A 17,516-nucleotide genomic window follows, 5' to 3' on the forward strand; every position below is an offset into this window, starting at 1 on the left:
TTGCTAGTGACACTTGCAAATACGATTGAATAGTACAACAGAACTGTTTTGCAAACTTCAGGTTTTTAGGCTAGAGTTTAACCATTATAACAAACATTAGAGATGGTGTTTTACTGTAATTTATATTTTGTTTTGATTTGTTTTCATTTTCAGTTCAAGCTCAACAGCTGATGCAAATTCAGAGGAAACAGCTAATTTGGAAAATGGAAAATCAACATTACACAAAGTTTTGGAGTCTTTTTGTTCATATCACTGGCAACAGACTTTGGCTATGTTAAAATTTTTAATACAAGATGAAAATGTTCCTATAGTTTGCAGTTGCAAGCAAACACATTTGGTCCACTCTGAAACTCCCAGTTCACTTACTGAAGAGGATGTTCACGTTTCATTTTGCAATTGCAATGGACATATGCTGACAAAAAGGTGCTGTTTACAAAATCAAAGACCAAACACTTGTTTACCACCTCTGTCTGTCTGTGTTAAAGATTTCCATCCTTTGTCATGCCAAGCTGTAGCGATTGGATGTATTAAGACAATGGTGAACAAAGCATGTAGTTCTCACAAGTGGTGTGCTGAACAATTGCAGAATTATAACAGGCATTCTGTGAAAGCAGCAGCATGTACATATTCAGCTAAGGACTGTGATCTCTTGAACAGCATTAAAAATTCAAATAGATCTCGCAGCCCATCACCGCCTCCACTGTCACCTGTACAGAGTAAAGAATTTGAATCACCGGAAGGATCGGTTATAGATTTTCCAACTTTAGACAATTACAAGCTTGAAATATCCATCAACCAGCCTCCATCCCTCTTGCCAGCTGAAGGAAGCAAAGGAGAATTTGAATATGAAGGTAAAACATTCAGAGGAAAAGAGACCGAATATTCAGGTGGAACATTGCTATCAACAGACCAAGAAAGCAACAATTATTATATAAATTCTGAGAAAGGTGAACATTCTGCCATTTTTCAAGATTTGATGGACCGTATTAATGAAAAGTTAAAATCAATAGACACTACAGATATAGCAACAAATCTTGTAAAACTTTCTAGCAGTGACAGGGCACCAGAAAATGATGTCAAATTAGGAGACTTCATAAGCTCTCTTTTGCATAATGCTAAGGCAAGTGATTACAGCTTTATGGAGTTACTTCACCAACATGATAAACAAATGGAAAAGAAAATTATCCAAACAAGATTTCGCAAGCGTCAGGAAACTTTATTTGCAATGTATAATTCTCCTGATTCACCATTCATTCGACGACAGTCCTTGCAAATCAAGAGGGAGCTTGCAAGCCTTGATGAAACTCTTGTAAGAAAAAGGTCAATTTCTGACAGAAATGCAAAGAAATCTACAAAAAAATTTAATAGAATATATCCAAATAAAAGACACAGTTTTACTGTGATAGAAGATAAGGCTTTGCAACATCTTGAAAGTAATCCGTGCATGAATTGCCAAACCAAACCAATGTGCTTTCCAGTACACCAAACAGAGGCTTTCAAACTACCTCTTACTAATTTTCAAACCAGCTCTGGCTTTCTAGTTCTTTCAGAAAACAGTGCTATTGCAGCCAGCCAGGCAAAACTCACAAAAACACAAGGAAATTGTGCAACCTTAAAAGAGACTGATCAGATTCCTCTAAAGGATGAGAGTAATGGAATCTTGGGCAGAACTAAACGTAACATTGTGCCACCTGGATGGTACTCTGTGTATGTAACAAATAATATTGTGTTTAGAAAGTCATCCAATGCAAAAAAGTCTTTAGAAAGTTTGGAAAAGATGAAAATACAGACAGATGTTCATGCTGAAAGATGCAGTGACATAAATATAAGCAAAATTATGAGAGACACAAATCTGCAAGTTGTTGTAGAGCGTTTAGAAGATACAATAAACTTAGCCAGAAAGACTAACAACTCATTGCTGGATAGTTACAAAATAAGCCAAAAAGTAAAAGATAATGCTTATGAACAGGTTATGAACCCAGCTGCTAGAAGAGGCTTACCTTTCACTCTGGGTGAAATGGGATGCACAGGACAAAGCTTCCTTCCACATTCACGTGTGCCAAGTAGCAGTAAAATCAAAACTGTGTGCGTGACAACAAACAAACAAGAACTGGTTATAGATCAAGAAATGAATGACAGCCTTTTGAAATCTCTGACCTTTGATTCATCCAGTTCACTTTCCAATAATGGGGACTTGCATACAACTTCTGAAGCTGAGGAGATCTCATCTCCCTTAAACTACTCTAGTCCTATTAAGCTTATGTTTGTCTCAGAGGTTAATAGTAGTGAAGGAGTCAAATATACTTTAACATCTGCAGCTGCATCTTCTAAAGGAAGCACAGATATTTGTTTGTTTCAGGGGCATGCAAACACTTTGTTAGACAAACAGGCTACAGGAGATCTTTCTGATGCAATCTCTTTCATTTGTGATTATAATGAAAATGATAGCAAGGAGTCGTCACACTGTGTTTATGCAGAAGCAATTGCAAGCTCTTGTCCAGTTGGTCAAACTAACTTAAATGACTCGAAACAAAATGACGAAGTTGTGGAAAAATCAAGCAGTAGCAGTGAATTGGTTTTAAAAAGAAAACCTGGTAGACCAAAGAAAATAGGTCCTCAAGTTGTTAAGCAGGTTAAGAGACCTATTGGACGGCCTCCAAAACCAAAAGTAGACATGACTGAAAGCACCGAACCTAGACCTGAACTTAGCAGCGATGGTAAAAGTACCAAATCTGATGCAGCAGTAATGGAAGAAGTTAACAGCAACAAAAATATTACTGTGACAGTTGTTTTTGGAAGGTCAAGAAGAACTAAGAGACATGTTTCTGAAGGTAATCTAAATGTAATCAGCATTCTGCCCACACAACACCATGATTCTAATTTTGCTAATGACCGCAGCAAAGCTAGGCACGATGCAGAAGCTGAAAATACTTTGACTGAAATAGTAAAAGCCTTACAGAATTCTTCTACTGAAAACGAGGTCTCTGGTTATGACTATGTCAGACCTATCAAGAGTAACCTAGCATCACCACATCCTTGTAGCAATATTATACGGCCAATTAAGAAACCGTTAACCACCATTCGAAAACCTGGTAGGCCAGCAAAAGTAAAAATCTCGGGCATATCAGTGACTGTTAATAGAGTTTCACCTCAGGAAAGAAAAGTGAGTATTAGCAACTGTTTGCCTCCTTTACAACAGCAGTATGTGTTAGAAAAAAACATACCACAGGAGAGAAAAAATCAACTGTGCAATAATATGGGTCAAGTAAAGAGCATGCAGAAAGATTCTAGAGAGGATGGATCAAACAGCATTATTACAGCAGTGTCAAGAAAACGTGAAATTCCATTGAAGCATTCTGCTAGAGACAGAAAACCCTCGCTGCATTTTTTACATTCATTAGCATCTTCTAGTGCATTTTCTTGTAGAAGTGCCTTACTACATAAATCTTACAAACTCCATTTGAGAAAAGCTAAAGATCGGAAAGAAAAACATAGGCAATCAAGTCAGAGCACAGCATCCAAAGATACCTCAGAACTAAGAAATTCAGGAAATGCAAAAAAGGATCTTAAGGATGGTGAATTCGGGCCCATTAATGAAGTATCATCGGATCCCATTTTTTCATCAAGTCCCTCTCTCAGGTGGTGGGCTACTTCCACTTCAAGTGACACTTTGTTGGAAGAACTAAATAATAGATTTGAGCAGATAACTAATACCTGGTTGCGAGTGGGGGGACATGAGTTTGATAAATGTCTATGTGAAAAAAGGGATCCCATTGAACAAGACTGTAATACTGAAATGTCAAACCCTTTAGACTCCTGCCTTGTAGAACTTGAAACATCACCTATAAAAATGCTTTTTAAGAAAAAGTGTAATATGAATGAACTCTGCACCTGGTTTATGCAAACTACAGAAACACAGTCTCTCTCTCTAGTGAGAAAGGCAAATGCTCGTAATCCTTTAGAAGTAGTTAGTACTAGAGAGATAAAGATGGAAACTAAACAATCTGATCTTAGTACTTGCCCTTTCAGAAAGCACTTTAAAAAGTTTGCACTATCCTCTCCTTCAAAACCAGCAGGGAAATTACAGATATTGCATAACATGGTGAGGTCTCCAGTCTTAAGCATGAAAAGTAATTTCACATTAGCCAGATTAAAAAGAAATGAATTTAAGAAGCTACAGCGTGATAGGTGGGGACAAACGAAAAAGCTGTATAATCAGGCTCCCGGAGGCTGGAAATCAAAAAAGAAAAATTTACCGTTCTTTAGCCAAAGCCAGTTGTTTAAAAGTACAAGTGGGGAAACCAATGATGAAATGCCCAAGCTCCAGGAAAAAAATACGGTAGAAATCCAGCCCGCTCAGACTTTGGTAGAATCTCAGAGTAGCCTCTTGCCAACTGAAAATGAAGCCAGAGATGCATTTGTTCAACAGATGATGGGATCTTCTGACTTTAACCCACATCCTGGTTTAGCAAATATACTTAAGTCACATGCAGAGACAAACGGAACAATTTGTTGCCAGCAAAATGTTAGAAAAGAACAAAGTCAAGATAAACTGTTTCAAAATACTTGGAAAGCCAAAACCTTTAAAGATTGTAGAATATTTCTGAGAAAAATCAACCATATTGAGCAGCACAATTCATTTAAATTAAATAATGTCATTTATTCTCCTGAAGCTGTTGAAAGTAAAAGCAATCAGGCCTATATGGAAGAAAAAAGACATCCACTTTTAAGGTCCCATTCTACTAAGCAAAATAAATTAAAGAAACAAGAAAATGAAATGGAAACATCTAAAGGATCTAATTCTTCTAAAGTGACTGAAAGGCTGGATGACCAGTTTAACAGCAAAAAATTAAGTAGTGGTGTAAACCATGATGATAATCCTGCTGGTAGTTCTGAAGTTCTTATCAGAATAAACAAAAGAAAAAGTCCACAATGGGAGACCACTGATACAAATATAAGAAAAAGGCATAAGAGACAATCATGCAATAGTGGACAAATGGCAACTTATTACCCAAAGTACCAAGTAGGTAAGTTCCTGTTCCCCCCTTCATCTTAAAATTGCAATCTTAAAGAATTGGAGACATCAAACAACTAAGCATTTTGGATTTTTTTTTTAATTGCATGATATTCATTTTAATTTCAGAGAAGTCATGAAATTAAACATTGTATAGCATCAGAATAATGCAGAAAGTGCAATTTTAAAATGTATATAATATCTTACATAAAACTTTCAGCCACAATGGGTGTGTTACATTCTATTACAGATATAATGCACCAAGATAAAAGAAAAAGGGCTAACTAATATAGTTCAGACAGACAACAAATCAAGTCCTGACATGTCTGAAGTCAGTTGCAACTGGTTATTGATTTCAAAAGGAACAGAATTTCATTCTGGTGTGTAGTTTTTCATATTGTGAGGAAGGGTAAATTATAAAATGAAGCAGAAATTCAGTGTATTAACATGTAGTTGTTTAAAAAAAAATGTTATTGAATTATTTCTAATATAAATCTGTAATGGTTTTATAATTATACAGTAAAAAATAGTACTCTACTTCTGAGAAGTATTCATTCAGAGATCCGTTTTAGTATCCATTCAATGCCAAATGAAATCTGCTGACTCTAAAGGGTTTGCGCATTGAATCCTTACAGAACAATTTAAAATACAAAATTATTCTAGACAAGTACACTGTACAGTTACTACGCTAAATTCATTGGATTGGAATCTTTTTAGGCTAGTGTGAAATTAAATCAATTTTTAAAGCTAGATATTTATAATACATTGTAATGCAACCACAATCTCAGAAAGGTCATTATATTACTTACAAAAGGGGTACACTTGTAAAACTATTTCTTCTGTTGGGTGAAGAGATCTCCTTAAACAGAAGTCTCAACTCATTTCAATAAAATAACTAAGGTGTGAAATAGGCACCAAGTAAAAAGTTCTGCAATAGGAATTAAGTTACTGCAGAAGTATTCATTTGTAGAAACGATATTGTATTGGCTAATCTGATTATATTGCCCAAAGAATAAAAAAAACTATTCAAAATATCAGAGCAAAATCTTATGTCCCCCTTTGTATTCTATATTGTAGAAAACTATCCCTGATAATAAACTGAAAAGTTAATTTAACTTATAATATAAACAATATGGTGGCTGTTGTATACATTATTTCTTTTGTGCTTTATGTGATACATAAAATTCTTCATATTAAGTTCATTCAGTGTAACCCTGCTTTTCCAAAGTACAGCATTTTTTATCTTTAGACTATTATTTTGTATTTTAATTCACTGATTGGGGACCAAACTCAACATAAAAACCTTGTTTTTAAGAAGTTCAAATCTTGACACCAGATTGCTGTAAAAAAGCCAGAATTAGAAAAGGAAAGGATAACATCTATCTGTTTCTTTTTTGCAAATGAAGAAAGAGCTCTCTCATACTTTTATTTCATAATTTTGACTGTAGTTGAGAAAATTTTGCATTTGAATTAAATTTATCTTTAACTTTTTCTTGCTATGGCAATGGAAGACCTATTACTGGGATATGGTCTCATGTTAATTTTAATTGGGACTCAATTTTACTTGCCTGATAACTTTCCTCCTTTAGTTTTGTATCTTTAGGAAATCTGATAACTATTTTGATATTTTACATTATTTCATTTACAATTTTTATTATTTTCCCTTTTACTCATAGTTTCTCATATCAATCGTTGTCTTTAGAAAAGATAAGACAGAAAGCTCATTCATAAAGGGAATGTTAAAAGACGAAGAATTAAGATTCTGGAATTTTCTCCGCACTTGTAACCCCAAATCATTTTTAGGGTACTGTTGCAGTATCGGAGCATTGTCGGATCTAGAAACGGATGTCTTGTTTTGGCATGTTGATTCAACACTGCATACTGTCTGCACTAGCCAAGGAAATCATAAACATTTTTAGTCTAGAGTAATAGCTACTGGCTAAAAAGAAGGAACATGATTTCCAGCTGTGCATGCATTTTCAAACATAATTCCTGCATCTGGCAGTTTAGTGCACATGAAAACATCATTATTCATTCATATGTTCTTTGGACTGTATTTTTGTTGATGTGGTATCATAAATTATATCATTGTTCTGTTGTCATGCTTGAAATGCTCTTATATACACATTTATGGTCAATATTTAAAGTTTTTCTTCAAGTTTTACTGATCTTGATGTCTTACCGAATATTCTTGAAAGAGAGAGGTGTTGTGATGCTGTTTTATTGTGAAGCATTGTGGCAGGTAGGCAGAATGTTGTTGCTGAATTTTCATGTATACTCAATTTTTGTTAGAATGCGCAAGTGGGAGTAAAGCAATTGAGTTCTTACAGCTCAAGGTAGTATCAAGCAACTAGAACTAGCAATGTGCTCATTGTAGCAATGGAAGAGAGTTAATCACTTTTTCATATTACCTGTTTTATTCAAGATCAGGTGGATGGTAGATACATTGGTCTATATGCTGTTTGTTACTGCTTGACTTCTGAACTGTTGCTTCAACAGTGCGTTTGATGTGTTGAGGGGCAGTTCCCTTTTACTGTAAATCTATGTTCTGAGCATTTTCTTTAGCAACACTGAAACATTATTACTGTCTGTGGGCAAAGAAAATTATGTAAGCATGTTTTTAGGAAAGTATTTTATGTTTCTTTCTGTGAGGGTGGTTCAGTGTGTTTCCTTATAACACTGAAGACCACATTCATGTGCTTTGGACTTGGCCAAACTAGATCCAAAAAGGCATCAAGAGACCCAAGCTAAAATAAGAGAAACTATTATCCAACAATAAAATGGGACACAATAAAAGACTCTATTTTAGGAACTTACAATGTACTGAATGTTTTAAAAATCTGCTTCAGAAGGGTATGAATTTATCACAGATGCAAAGGAGGCTGTGGACCTACTACAGCAGCAGGCAGTACTGCGTGCTGTGATGACATGACATACCTTTCTACTTACCCTTCGTATCAGGGTGGGTGTTCACACAGAAAAGCTTTTAGAAATCAGTTCCAATCACTTGAAGCTAGGATATTTTCTTCATTTAAAATGAACTTTTCCATTTTCTCCCTTATAATTTGGCTTTCCTTCAAGTAGTCTGGAGTTTTAGAAGAAAATCTATTGTATTTGTTGGCAGAGAATATAAATATTCCATTTTAATTTTTCATTATATTTGAAGGCTGTTTTTAAACGCTATCTTAATGAGATCAAGCTAGTGCAGTACTTAAAATGAGAATTTGCTAATCTTTGTAATCATTTCAAAGTTGACTACAAGAGTTAGGAATCTAACAATGAAAACTTGATATTTTTATGAGTCTAATTGGTCTCTTGATTGTGCATGTAAAATAACATCTATATTAATATGACAACAGACAAAACTTTTCTTAAACTTGGCTTCCATTACCAGAAATTTTCTTAAAATTGGGAGGGAAAATTTTATGAACTCTTTTTACACATCTATATTAGTATGGCATGAATATTCCAGTACTGTTGCTTATTTGTCTTATAGCAGTGCAATCCAGTAGCAATAAGGCTGCACAATGTGAATCGCTTTCCTACAACTGTGGAAGACATTAGTCTCACACCAATGATCTAGTGACAACAAAGATTGTTTTTAGCAAGTCTCATCAGCTTTCTCTTTCATGAAGGAGCACATTCTACACTCTTAATGTGTATTTAAAATATTGGGTTAGGTAAAATGCAAAAGAGAAATAGTGTTAACACTCATTATATCTGTTGATTTCAAGAAATCCTTTTCAACAGCCATGTCTTAGCTCTTTTCACAAAGGCTTTTTATCAGAAGGTTACTTGGCTTCAGAATAAGTTTCACCTGTGGTGCAGAGTAAGCAGATAGAAATTTTCGTAACTGTAATTGCCAGACAAGAAGTTACTTTTTCACAGACAGCCATAAAACAAAGTAAGAAAGTTAATAGAAAATGTAGAAACAATATTGAAATGAATGACTGTTCTCAGTAAGTGGGCCATTTTTAATGCAGAAGTATAAAAGCAGAAAGGTAGACTTGATATATAGTTGACTGTACATGTATAATAAATCCTGACTCATTAAATGAATTTAATGGTCTCTGCCTCATTCCCCTTAATGCAACAACAGCAGCTCCAATACCACAGTCTAATGCTCCATCTTGTTTTACACTCTGGAATTCCACTTGCCAAATGCAATTATATAGTCTGTCCTTCCCTTGTCTTTCTCTCCCATCATGTGATCTAGTGTGAGGTGCATAAATTTTGGGTGCTGTTTTCTTTTAAACCGTGGTCATTTACATATTGCCTTGGGGTATGCTGTTCCTCATGTTCTTTTGAGGGTTCTGAGCTAAGGATTTTTATTTTTGCTTATTTGAATAGTAGATTTCTTTCGACGAACTCAACTCTGAAGTCTTTCATTTCCTTTACCTGCAAGGAAATTTCTGTATTTTAATGTCATGATCATTAAGCCTTTGTATAGTATTTATATACCCAGTTTTATACCGGGGGGGGGGGGGGGCTGTTCATAATTTTATTCAGTATTGCTTTGTTATCTCTCTTTAATTTGATTTCCTCAAAAACTGAGAAACTCATACTCATGCGTTCCTATTTGTTCTCAGTCCTGAAGAAATGGTTAAATTTTTCAGCTTTCTTTAGGGAACTGATAATACTATATAAATATAGGCAGGCTTCTGTCTTTCTGCTTATGCCTTTCTCTAGAAGAGAAAGTAGTAGATTTCCCAGGCCTGCATAGTGCTTTTGAAAATATGACAAGTACATACCCTTTTTAAAATCCTCTCTTCTGTTAAAAGTTTACTGCCTTAAAGTGGAGCTTTGGTTGATGTTAGATAGAAAAGGATAGAGGTCAATCAACACAGCTTGTGATGATGTAACTTGTAAATAAAGTATTTATGCAGTCTGACCACCACGGAGCAGGTTAATTATACTGAGACAATTCCACATTTTGGTGTTGAGCTCTGGGAAAATATTCCTGCTCAAGAAAGATGCTTTAATTCATAGAGGCATGTGGACTGTGCCTTAGTTTGCATTCCTCTGTTGTTTATGTGCTAAAACTAGTGGGTGGGTGGGGTGTCACCAAATTTTTTAAAGTGTGTTATACTAGCATCTTCAGTTAGTTGCATTCAAAAAGTGCAGATTCTGGTTCCAGAATTGAGGGGAAGATTTAAAACGGTGTGAGATGACTGGGCTGTTGTTTGCATGTATTCCTGGGTAGATTTTCCTTCTCTAATTCTTCTTTCACCAATCAAAAGCTAGTTATAGTCTGTCCTTTGATGATTCAACACCTCCTTCGGATTTTCAAGCCAGATAGAATGCTGCATTTATTCACTGTTTGTCCTTTTGCTAGCGGTGTCCTTTTGTTTTGCTATAATTACTCAGTTGTGCCTTAAAGACATTGTTTAAACAAGATTTGAGGCTAGTAGAAATGTTTTAATTATTTTAAAATACTTCAGGAGAAAGTAAGTATTTGTTTGCGGGGCTTTACAGAGTGGTGCTAAATCTTATGAACTTGCCTGAAATTTTGTTTTAAATGTAGGTAAACATTTGGTAGCTGTTAGAAATTATATTTCATTTTTTATGTTCCTTCTTCCTTGTATTCATTTGGTAACTGGATATTAATTTAATACAAATAAGATTTTTGCCATATTTTAAGGACAGCATTTTCTTATCATAAGCCTTTTTTTCTCTGGTGTTTCCTGTGGTCAACAGAAAAAGAAAGACTCTCTGCCCTTTAAAATGGCCCTGAATCTTGAGTGTTCCCTAGTATACTGAGTGCTTCTGAAAGCTGTTGACAGCCTTCATGTTCTAATTAAGCCAGATATTTTTACAGTGATCAACAACTAATTATGGATGTATCTGAATGGAAATTGTTTATATGGGAAGCCCAGCATTTTGCGAGCAGCATTTTGCATTCACATGCGCACACCACTGCAACATCATAGCTTGACAGTTTTGCCCTTAGTGAGGTAGTGTCATGCTTTGTGGTCTCAATGTAATATGAAGCACGACGGTGTTCTTGGGCATGTAATCTAGCAAAGAAAGCTTATGGAGTCCTCATTAACAGAGTTTACTTCCTAGTTATTTAAAAGATATTATTAGATATTTTAAAACAAATCAGAAGAAAATGATTGGAACCCCAAGTTAAGTTTTTTAGCAAATACAGGTATATAGAAACAGATGATTTATAGACCTGTACCTATATGTATTCGTACAGGGATATGTGCTGCCTATGAACTAAGAACATTTCTAATGTACCATTATAAGAGAAAATCACTTCTTTGAAATACTGCAAATAGAACCTAGATTGAGGTCCCAGTTTAGAAGTTAATTGGCATTTTTAATTACTTTGTTGTTTGCAAGGATTTTTTTAAATATCCTTTTTTTTTAAAAAAAAATCCTTTTTAAAAAAATAAAAAGCTAGAAAAGGAAATAGAAATTATTTCACTGCTAGTCAAATAAAATATTGAAATTATTGTAACTAAGCAATAATTAAAACATACTCCACACATTTTTATCAGGTTCCTAAACAGGTTATGACTCAAAATAATGTTTTGATTGGTTGCAGTGTACCTTGATAAAATAATGCTGTTCTTGAGACACATCTCTCTCCATCTTTTCCTTTCAATGCATAAGGTATCATCTTGAATTACCTCAGTTTTCATATCTCCTCCCTCTGTTACTTCTTTTTCCTCCATATTGGATTCAGCTTTCAGCCGACTGATTTGTTTTCTCATCTAAATGCTCACTTTATTTTTTTTTTTCAATGTGTGATTTTTGTCAACATTTTTTATATTACTCACTTTAATAAGTCAGACTACCTGTATTTTCCTTGCAGCTTTCTACCTTTTTGCCCTCTCTCACAGAAGCGTAGAAGGTGTGCACACTTTTTCAGGGGGGCGGATGAGCCCAGACAGGGTATCTAACCACTTCTCATAACGGCTTAGCTCCCATAATGAGAATTCCACCATTGGCATGGCTATCTATTCCAGTGTTAGCTATCCCACTGCTTATTATATGATATATGTCATATGATATGATATATATCATGATACCTGTATTTTTACAGCAATACAGCATTGACTTGTGCTTCATATGTGATCCACTGTAGCTGCCTACGCCTTTAATAAAGAACTGCCTAACCTCCATTTGCCATGGTCCCTGCTGAACTGTTTATTTCACGCCATTGCTTTTATTCATTTACTTTATTCAGACCCATGTCTGAACCATTGTTCAGACCATTCAGACCATTATGCTCTGGTTGTTCCACATTCATCTGCATCCTCTCTTCATTCTTTGCTCTCCTTTAGTACCATACTTTATTTCTTTCTCAGATCACACATCAGCTTTCTTTTTTTCCAAGCTGTATGTTTGTGAGTGCCAAAGCATACTCTCAGGAGCACTGCAGAATGAGTGCAGCACAATTTCATTCCCTTTTTGTTTTTTACTGCGTACTTGTCATTGTGTACTTCTGCTGGTCCATACTCTCTTACACCTGATAAGAGATTTATAATATCACATGAGCAAGGTGTCAGACAGCCTTTGTCATAGATTTCTTCAAGCCCAGGTAATGGATAAATCTTTTCTAAATAGCTGTGCCTACTTTTTAATCCACTTTTTCTTATTGAAGACCAGGTTACTTTTAAATTTTTTCCTACAGTGTAAAGGTACAGGTCTTTCCCAAAATCAGGATGTATAACAGACTTCATCTTTCTAGCTCCATGCTTTTGGGCCAACAGCTCTGGCCACGAAAAGTTACTGTTTCTGCTCCCATTCTCATGGCAAATTGGACATTCTGTTCTTGTCGAACAGGTTGAGCAATTTATATTTCTCTTTCCTTTTTTTCATAACTGAAGGAAGGGGACCTTTTTCTAATGCTGATTTCTCTCATGTTCTAGACATCAGTAAAGGCTGCTTAGATTATTCTTCAATGTTTTTTGGAGTACAAATAATGGTATCTCTTGCTCTATTAAGAGGATATAACTCTTTAGTGAGAAACTTCATGCTTTACAGAGACCTAGGCTTTTTTCTGTATTCTTTTGTTTCATTTTGTCAGTCTGACTGATTTTACTGTCTCATTTGTTCTTTCAGCAGCAGAAACTTACCTGACTTGTGTCTGCATTCAGCTTTATCCGTTCCTTACACCAATTAAATTTAGACAGGAGTTTCACAAATTTTCTTTCAGTGGCTTGCCAGCTCACCTACTCTCCGTCCTCTACTTACTGCCACATGCTCCTTTCTGTCTCCACTTGTAGGCACATATAAAAGGAATCTGTGCTTCTGGCAGGTATCTTAAGCTGGCAGGTATCTTAACTTGGCTGTAGCTCTTTCTTCAGTGGTGATCGACTTTAGACCTGCTTTTCTTACTGCATGCCTACCAGTAGAAATGGCCTTAATTTAACATTAGTTTAGGGCTTAAAATCCTTTCAGAAGCATAAGCCTATGCATTTCTACTTGGTTTTGAATGTTTTGTATCAGTTGTCAAGCCATTAGTGAGTAATGTGACTACATTAATCTTTTTCCAAGCAGGTCTTATGTAGGTATTCTTATTCTTTGTTTTCACTTTGCAGATCATGGTAGAATATTTCTGAATTGTGGTCCTGCTAGGAATCAGAATAATAAGACTTTCACATTTCATATTAAAATACATGCATACATAAAAATTAAGATGCTTAGGGCAATCAGTCTTTTCAGATGGATCTTGAATCACAGGTTCCTCTTATCTAAGGTTTGGATTTCACAAATATGCACTGATTATACTTGATATTTTACTGACACAGGCTTGCCCTCAAGGTTGTCTATTTCAAACTATTGAAAACTTGATTATTTGCTTCAAATAATAGATTATTTTCCTGTACATGAAATGGAAGCCTAGCTGAAAAATTCTTGTCTAGAAGCTCTAAGAATGCCATATGATATGTTTCTTAATCCAAAAAAATATTCTTATTCTCACTTAAATGGTGCTCTTTTATATAAGTGTCATGTTTTCCATTTGGAATGGAGGCTAAATTTTTTGGCAGGGGTGGGGGGGGTGGAAGTACTTAAAGTTCGGTTTCATGTTTTTACTGGGGCAGTTAGCATAAATTTCAAAACATTCCGTCACAATAATTTATCTTTAAAATTTAAGAAATTTATTTGCAATGCAATGCAATGGAATGCAAAGATTTAAGAGCTATACTTAAGGTATCCATTCTTAAAATTGTGGTGGTTGTTGTTACGTGTCTTCCTAGTTTAAAGTTCTACAGATGTGTGTTTGAAGAAATTCTTTTGTGTATCATATTTGTTCTGAGACATTCCATGCTTACCAGTTTATTACCCACAGCTGTTTTTAAATTATATTTGAGTAGTAGAAATGTCAGAGAAGGAAATTACTTATTTGCAAATTATTGTTTGACCTTCCTTAATTCAGAAGTCTGGTGAGTTATAAACCACCCAGGGACTGTCTCATCATATTTCTGAGATGATCTCCCTCTATAACATAATTGCATTTGTAATGTCAAAAAACTATTATGATTTAAAGATTTGAAACTAATCCAGTTCAAATGACAAGAACTACATAGCTGCATTCATCACGGTATTGAGATGGCGGCGTTCTGTTTCCTCTGAGAACAGCCCGAACCAGCATATGTAGTTCTGAGCCTCCAAGCCTTAGTGTTATTGTACCTCATTCAAAACCATTTTTAATTATGATTAAGTAGAATAAAAATAGTGAAAACTTTTTTCTGTTATAGTATGTTTCTAAGGCAAATGCAACAGTACTGATCTGCACAACAGGTGTTTAGGGGTTTTTTAATTTATTTGCATGCTACTAACTTCTAATAATGCGTAGAAATTAGGTCTTTTTCTTTCACGGAACTGATGATCAGAGGCAGACTTGTTTCATGGTGGTGCCTAGATGCTAAGAATTATGTTCATCATAAAACTAATGATGCTTCCTTTCAACTGTTAGATTCTTCGCTGGTTTTTGTTTCCAAGATCTTGAAGACAGTATGCTATGAACGATTTAAGATCATAGGACTATTTTTTTCTTTAACAGGTTTAATACTATCATCACTGGTAAATTATGCCCTACAATTTTATCACATCTTCATGCCCATTTCAGTGACAGCTTACATTAATATTTTGCTTCATTGTTCTTCAAGAACCCTGTACCTTCCGTGGACTGCTAAATAATCTGTATTACCGCAAAACATAGTGATTCTTGTCAAAAAGATCACAGTTCTAAATAACTCTCTATGGCTGCTTTAAATAATTATAACTTAAAAAGGGGGTAGGAGTGTTGTCTGTATTTAAACTTGTCAACATACATTCAAATCTGTCCTGTATTTTGGAGAGCCATCAGGACTGAGCTCTGTACTTCCATGGCTGCACAAGTCTGATTAATTTTTTTTTTTTTTTAATACTTGTTTCAGTTCCCAACTTCTGCAGTGAAGTTGCAATTTAAACCTATGATCTTTCATGTTTAAGGGAGTGAGAACATTTTCTATAGCTGACTGGTTTTGGGGAGAAAGTCATGTTATTTCTGTGACTGCACTCTGAAACTGTTGTCATCTATTCCACTTGCCAAACTTTTACCTGAAAATGCATACAATATGCTGTTTGGTTTTCCTGTTGTGCTCTTTGAAGATGAATTAGTGACATAAAAAGTGCAACAGCCATCCAAGTTAAACTTAAAGCTTGAACAGTGTGTGGATATTTCAATACATAGCTTCAAGAAATAGCTACCAGTAAATAATCCTCTTTCACTGATGTGCCACAAGTACTCAGCGCATTCCTACTAGCCTCTTTTAGTTCTCTTTCTTATGTATTTCATATGTATTTCATTCCTAATTCCCTTCTTCTTCCCACCTTTTTTTTTTTTCTCCTCAAACCAAGAAAACATTTCTGAATTAGTGTGAAGAGCAAAATAAACATTTCCACCATGATTTCAGTCTGGGACTATGGCTGGTTCTGAGTTCTCACCCAGTCTTTTTGTCTCCCTTCAGTTCACCTCCTGACTTGGTTCTGTCTTGTGTACTGTTTTATTTGTCTTAGTACTCCAGCTGTGTTAAACCCAGCTCTTGGTTTATTGCTGGATGTTGTTTATCTGGATATTGCTTATCTTCCCAGCTTGCTTTGATCTAGTTGAGTATGCCATCTATTTCCAGGGCATTTCTTTCTCTCTGTCAGATTCCCAAAAGGGATTCCATCCGCTCAGCTGAAAAATATTATTTCTTATTACAACGAGAATCCATTTAATAAATGGAAATAAGACATTAAAATTTTTCTTTGTAGATTTCTTTGTTGTTGCACTTTGGCATTGTGGAAAGATGAGTTTTAGAGACAATAAATCTGACTGTGCGTGCTTGGTTTACTTTAATTTCAATGTATGTTGCATTATCAAATCAATCTGTTGGAAAGCATGCTGAGGCTACTATAGTCATTGTAGATTTTAACCTAATATATTCCACTATTTCCTTTTCTGGGAAACGTTTGAGTAGTTTGTACAGAGAAAATTTTTTTATGCTGCTAAAGTTTTACTATTTCTACTCAGTATTCTTGAAACCTTTCTGTAAAAGCCTCAAATCAGTGCTAGGTATGACGAATGCTCTTACGCTTTCCAAGCTGTCAATTTGCACATCATTGACGGTGGTGTTTAACAAGTGCAGTTTGCAGAATTTTTGTCAGACAGGAGGGTAAAAAACAGTTTGACCTAGCTCTCAGCTAGCTGGGATGGAGATGTTTTTATCTATGAAATAAGTGTTGTAAAAGATTTAGAGAAACATAACCCTACAGTGATATGTTCATAGTCATTTTAGAGCATACAAACACACGACAGTTGATGGTAATCTCTTTGATAGGAAATGCTGAGGAGTCACCTAACAGATAAAAAACATTTATCCCTATTCCTACTTTTTCTGCATGGCCTTGAGATGTCATAGACACAGGCTAACTCAGCAAATGTATGGACTTGAGCTAGCCAGATTTTTTTTTTTTTTTAACTTTGTCATTTTCATACAACAGGTTCAAATTCCTGCTTTTCCTGAAGAACACAGTTCCAAACTGCACAGAAAATAAGAAGCTCAAAGAATATTCTTTTCTTTTTGTGCTTGGCAGCCTTTTAACTTGTTCAGTATTGCTCTCATGTCCTCCTATTGAAAATCAGTATTTCTGTTATCATAACAATGATTTTGGTAAAACTAAAGAAAGAAATGCAAAATTTTACAAATACTTGTATTCAAGCAGTTTTAACTGGAAGCATGGAAAACAGCAAGTGTTTCTTCAGTTCTTAGGAGCATGTGGAAGCCCCTTGTTTCTTGCTTTAGTAGAAGGTTGATTTTGAAGACCTTTCTATTTAATGCCTTTTGCTTTAATGATAGGAGGAAATTTTTGTGGAGAGAGATGATCCTTTTAGGTCATAGCAGACCTGGAGACTTAACCACACATTGGGGTTGTCTGCTTAGCCAGGGGAGACTAGCTAGGACTTCAGAGTCCATTGGCATTATACTGACGTGGCTGCTATGATTTGTTAGATTAA

The 17,516-nt window shown here is 35.2% G+C and overlaps 2 protein-coding genes across 2 annotated transcripts in view; both read left to right on the forward strand.

Moving 5' to 3' along the window:
- LOC104034235 (ligand-dependent nuclear receptor corepressor-like protein) overlaps positions 1-17,516 on the forward strand; it is an 88,179-nt gene that overhangs the window by 65,461 nt on the left and 5,202 nt on the right. The window lies entirely within an intron of this gene.
- LOC104034403 (uncharacterized) lies at positions 536-7,368 on the forward strand. Its single transcript, XM_009487432.2, has 2 exons — positions 536-5,027; positions 7,307-7,368. The coding sequence occupies exons 1-2, from the start codon at positions 536-538 to the stop codon at positions 7,366-7,368; spliced, it is 4,554 nt and encodes a 1,517-aa protein (XP_009485707.2).

This window comes from Pelecanus crispus, chromosome 4 (genome assembly GCF_030463565.1).
Source record: "Pelecanus crispus isolate bPelCri1 chromosome 4, bPelCri1.pri, whole genome shotgun sequence".
In the NCBI taxonomy this organism is placed as follows: domain Eukaryota; kingdom Metazoa; phylum Chordata; class Aves; order Pelecaniformes; family Pelecanidae; genus Pelecanus; species Pelecanus crispus.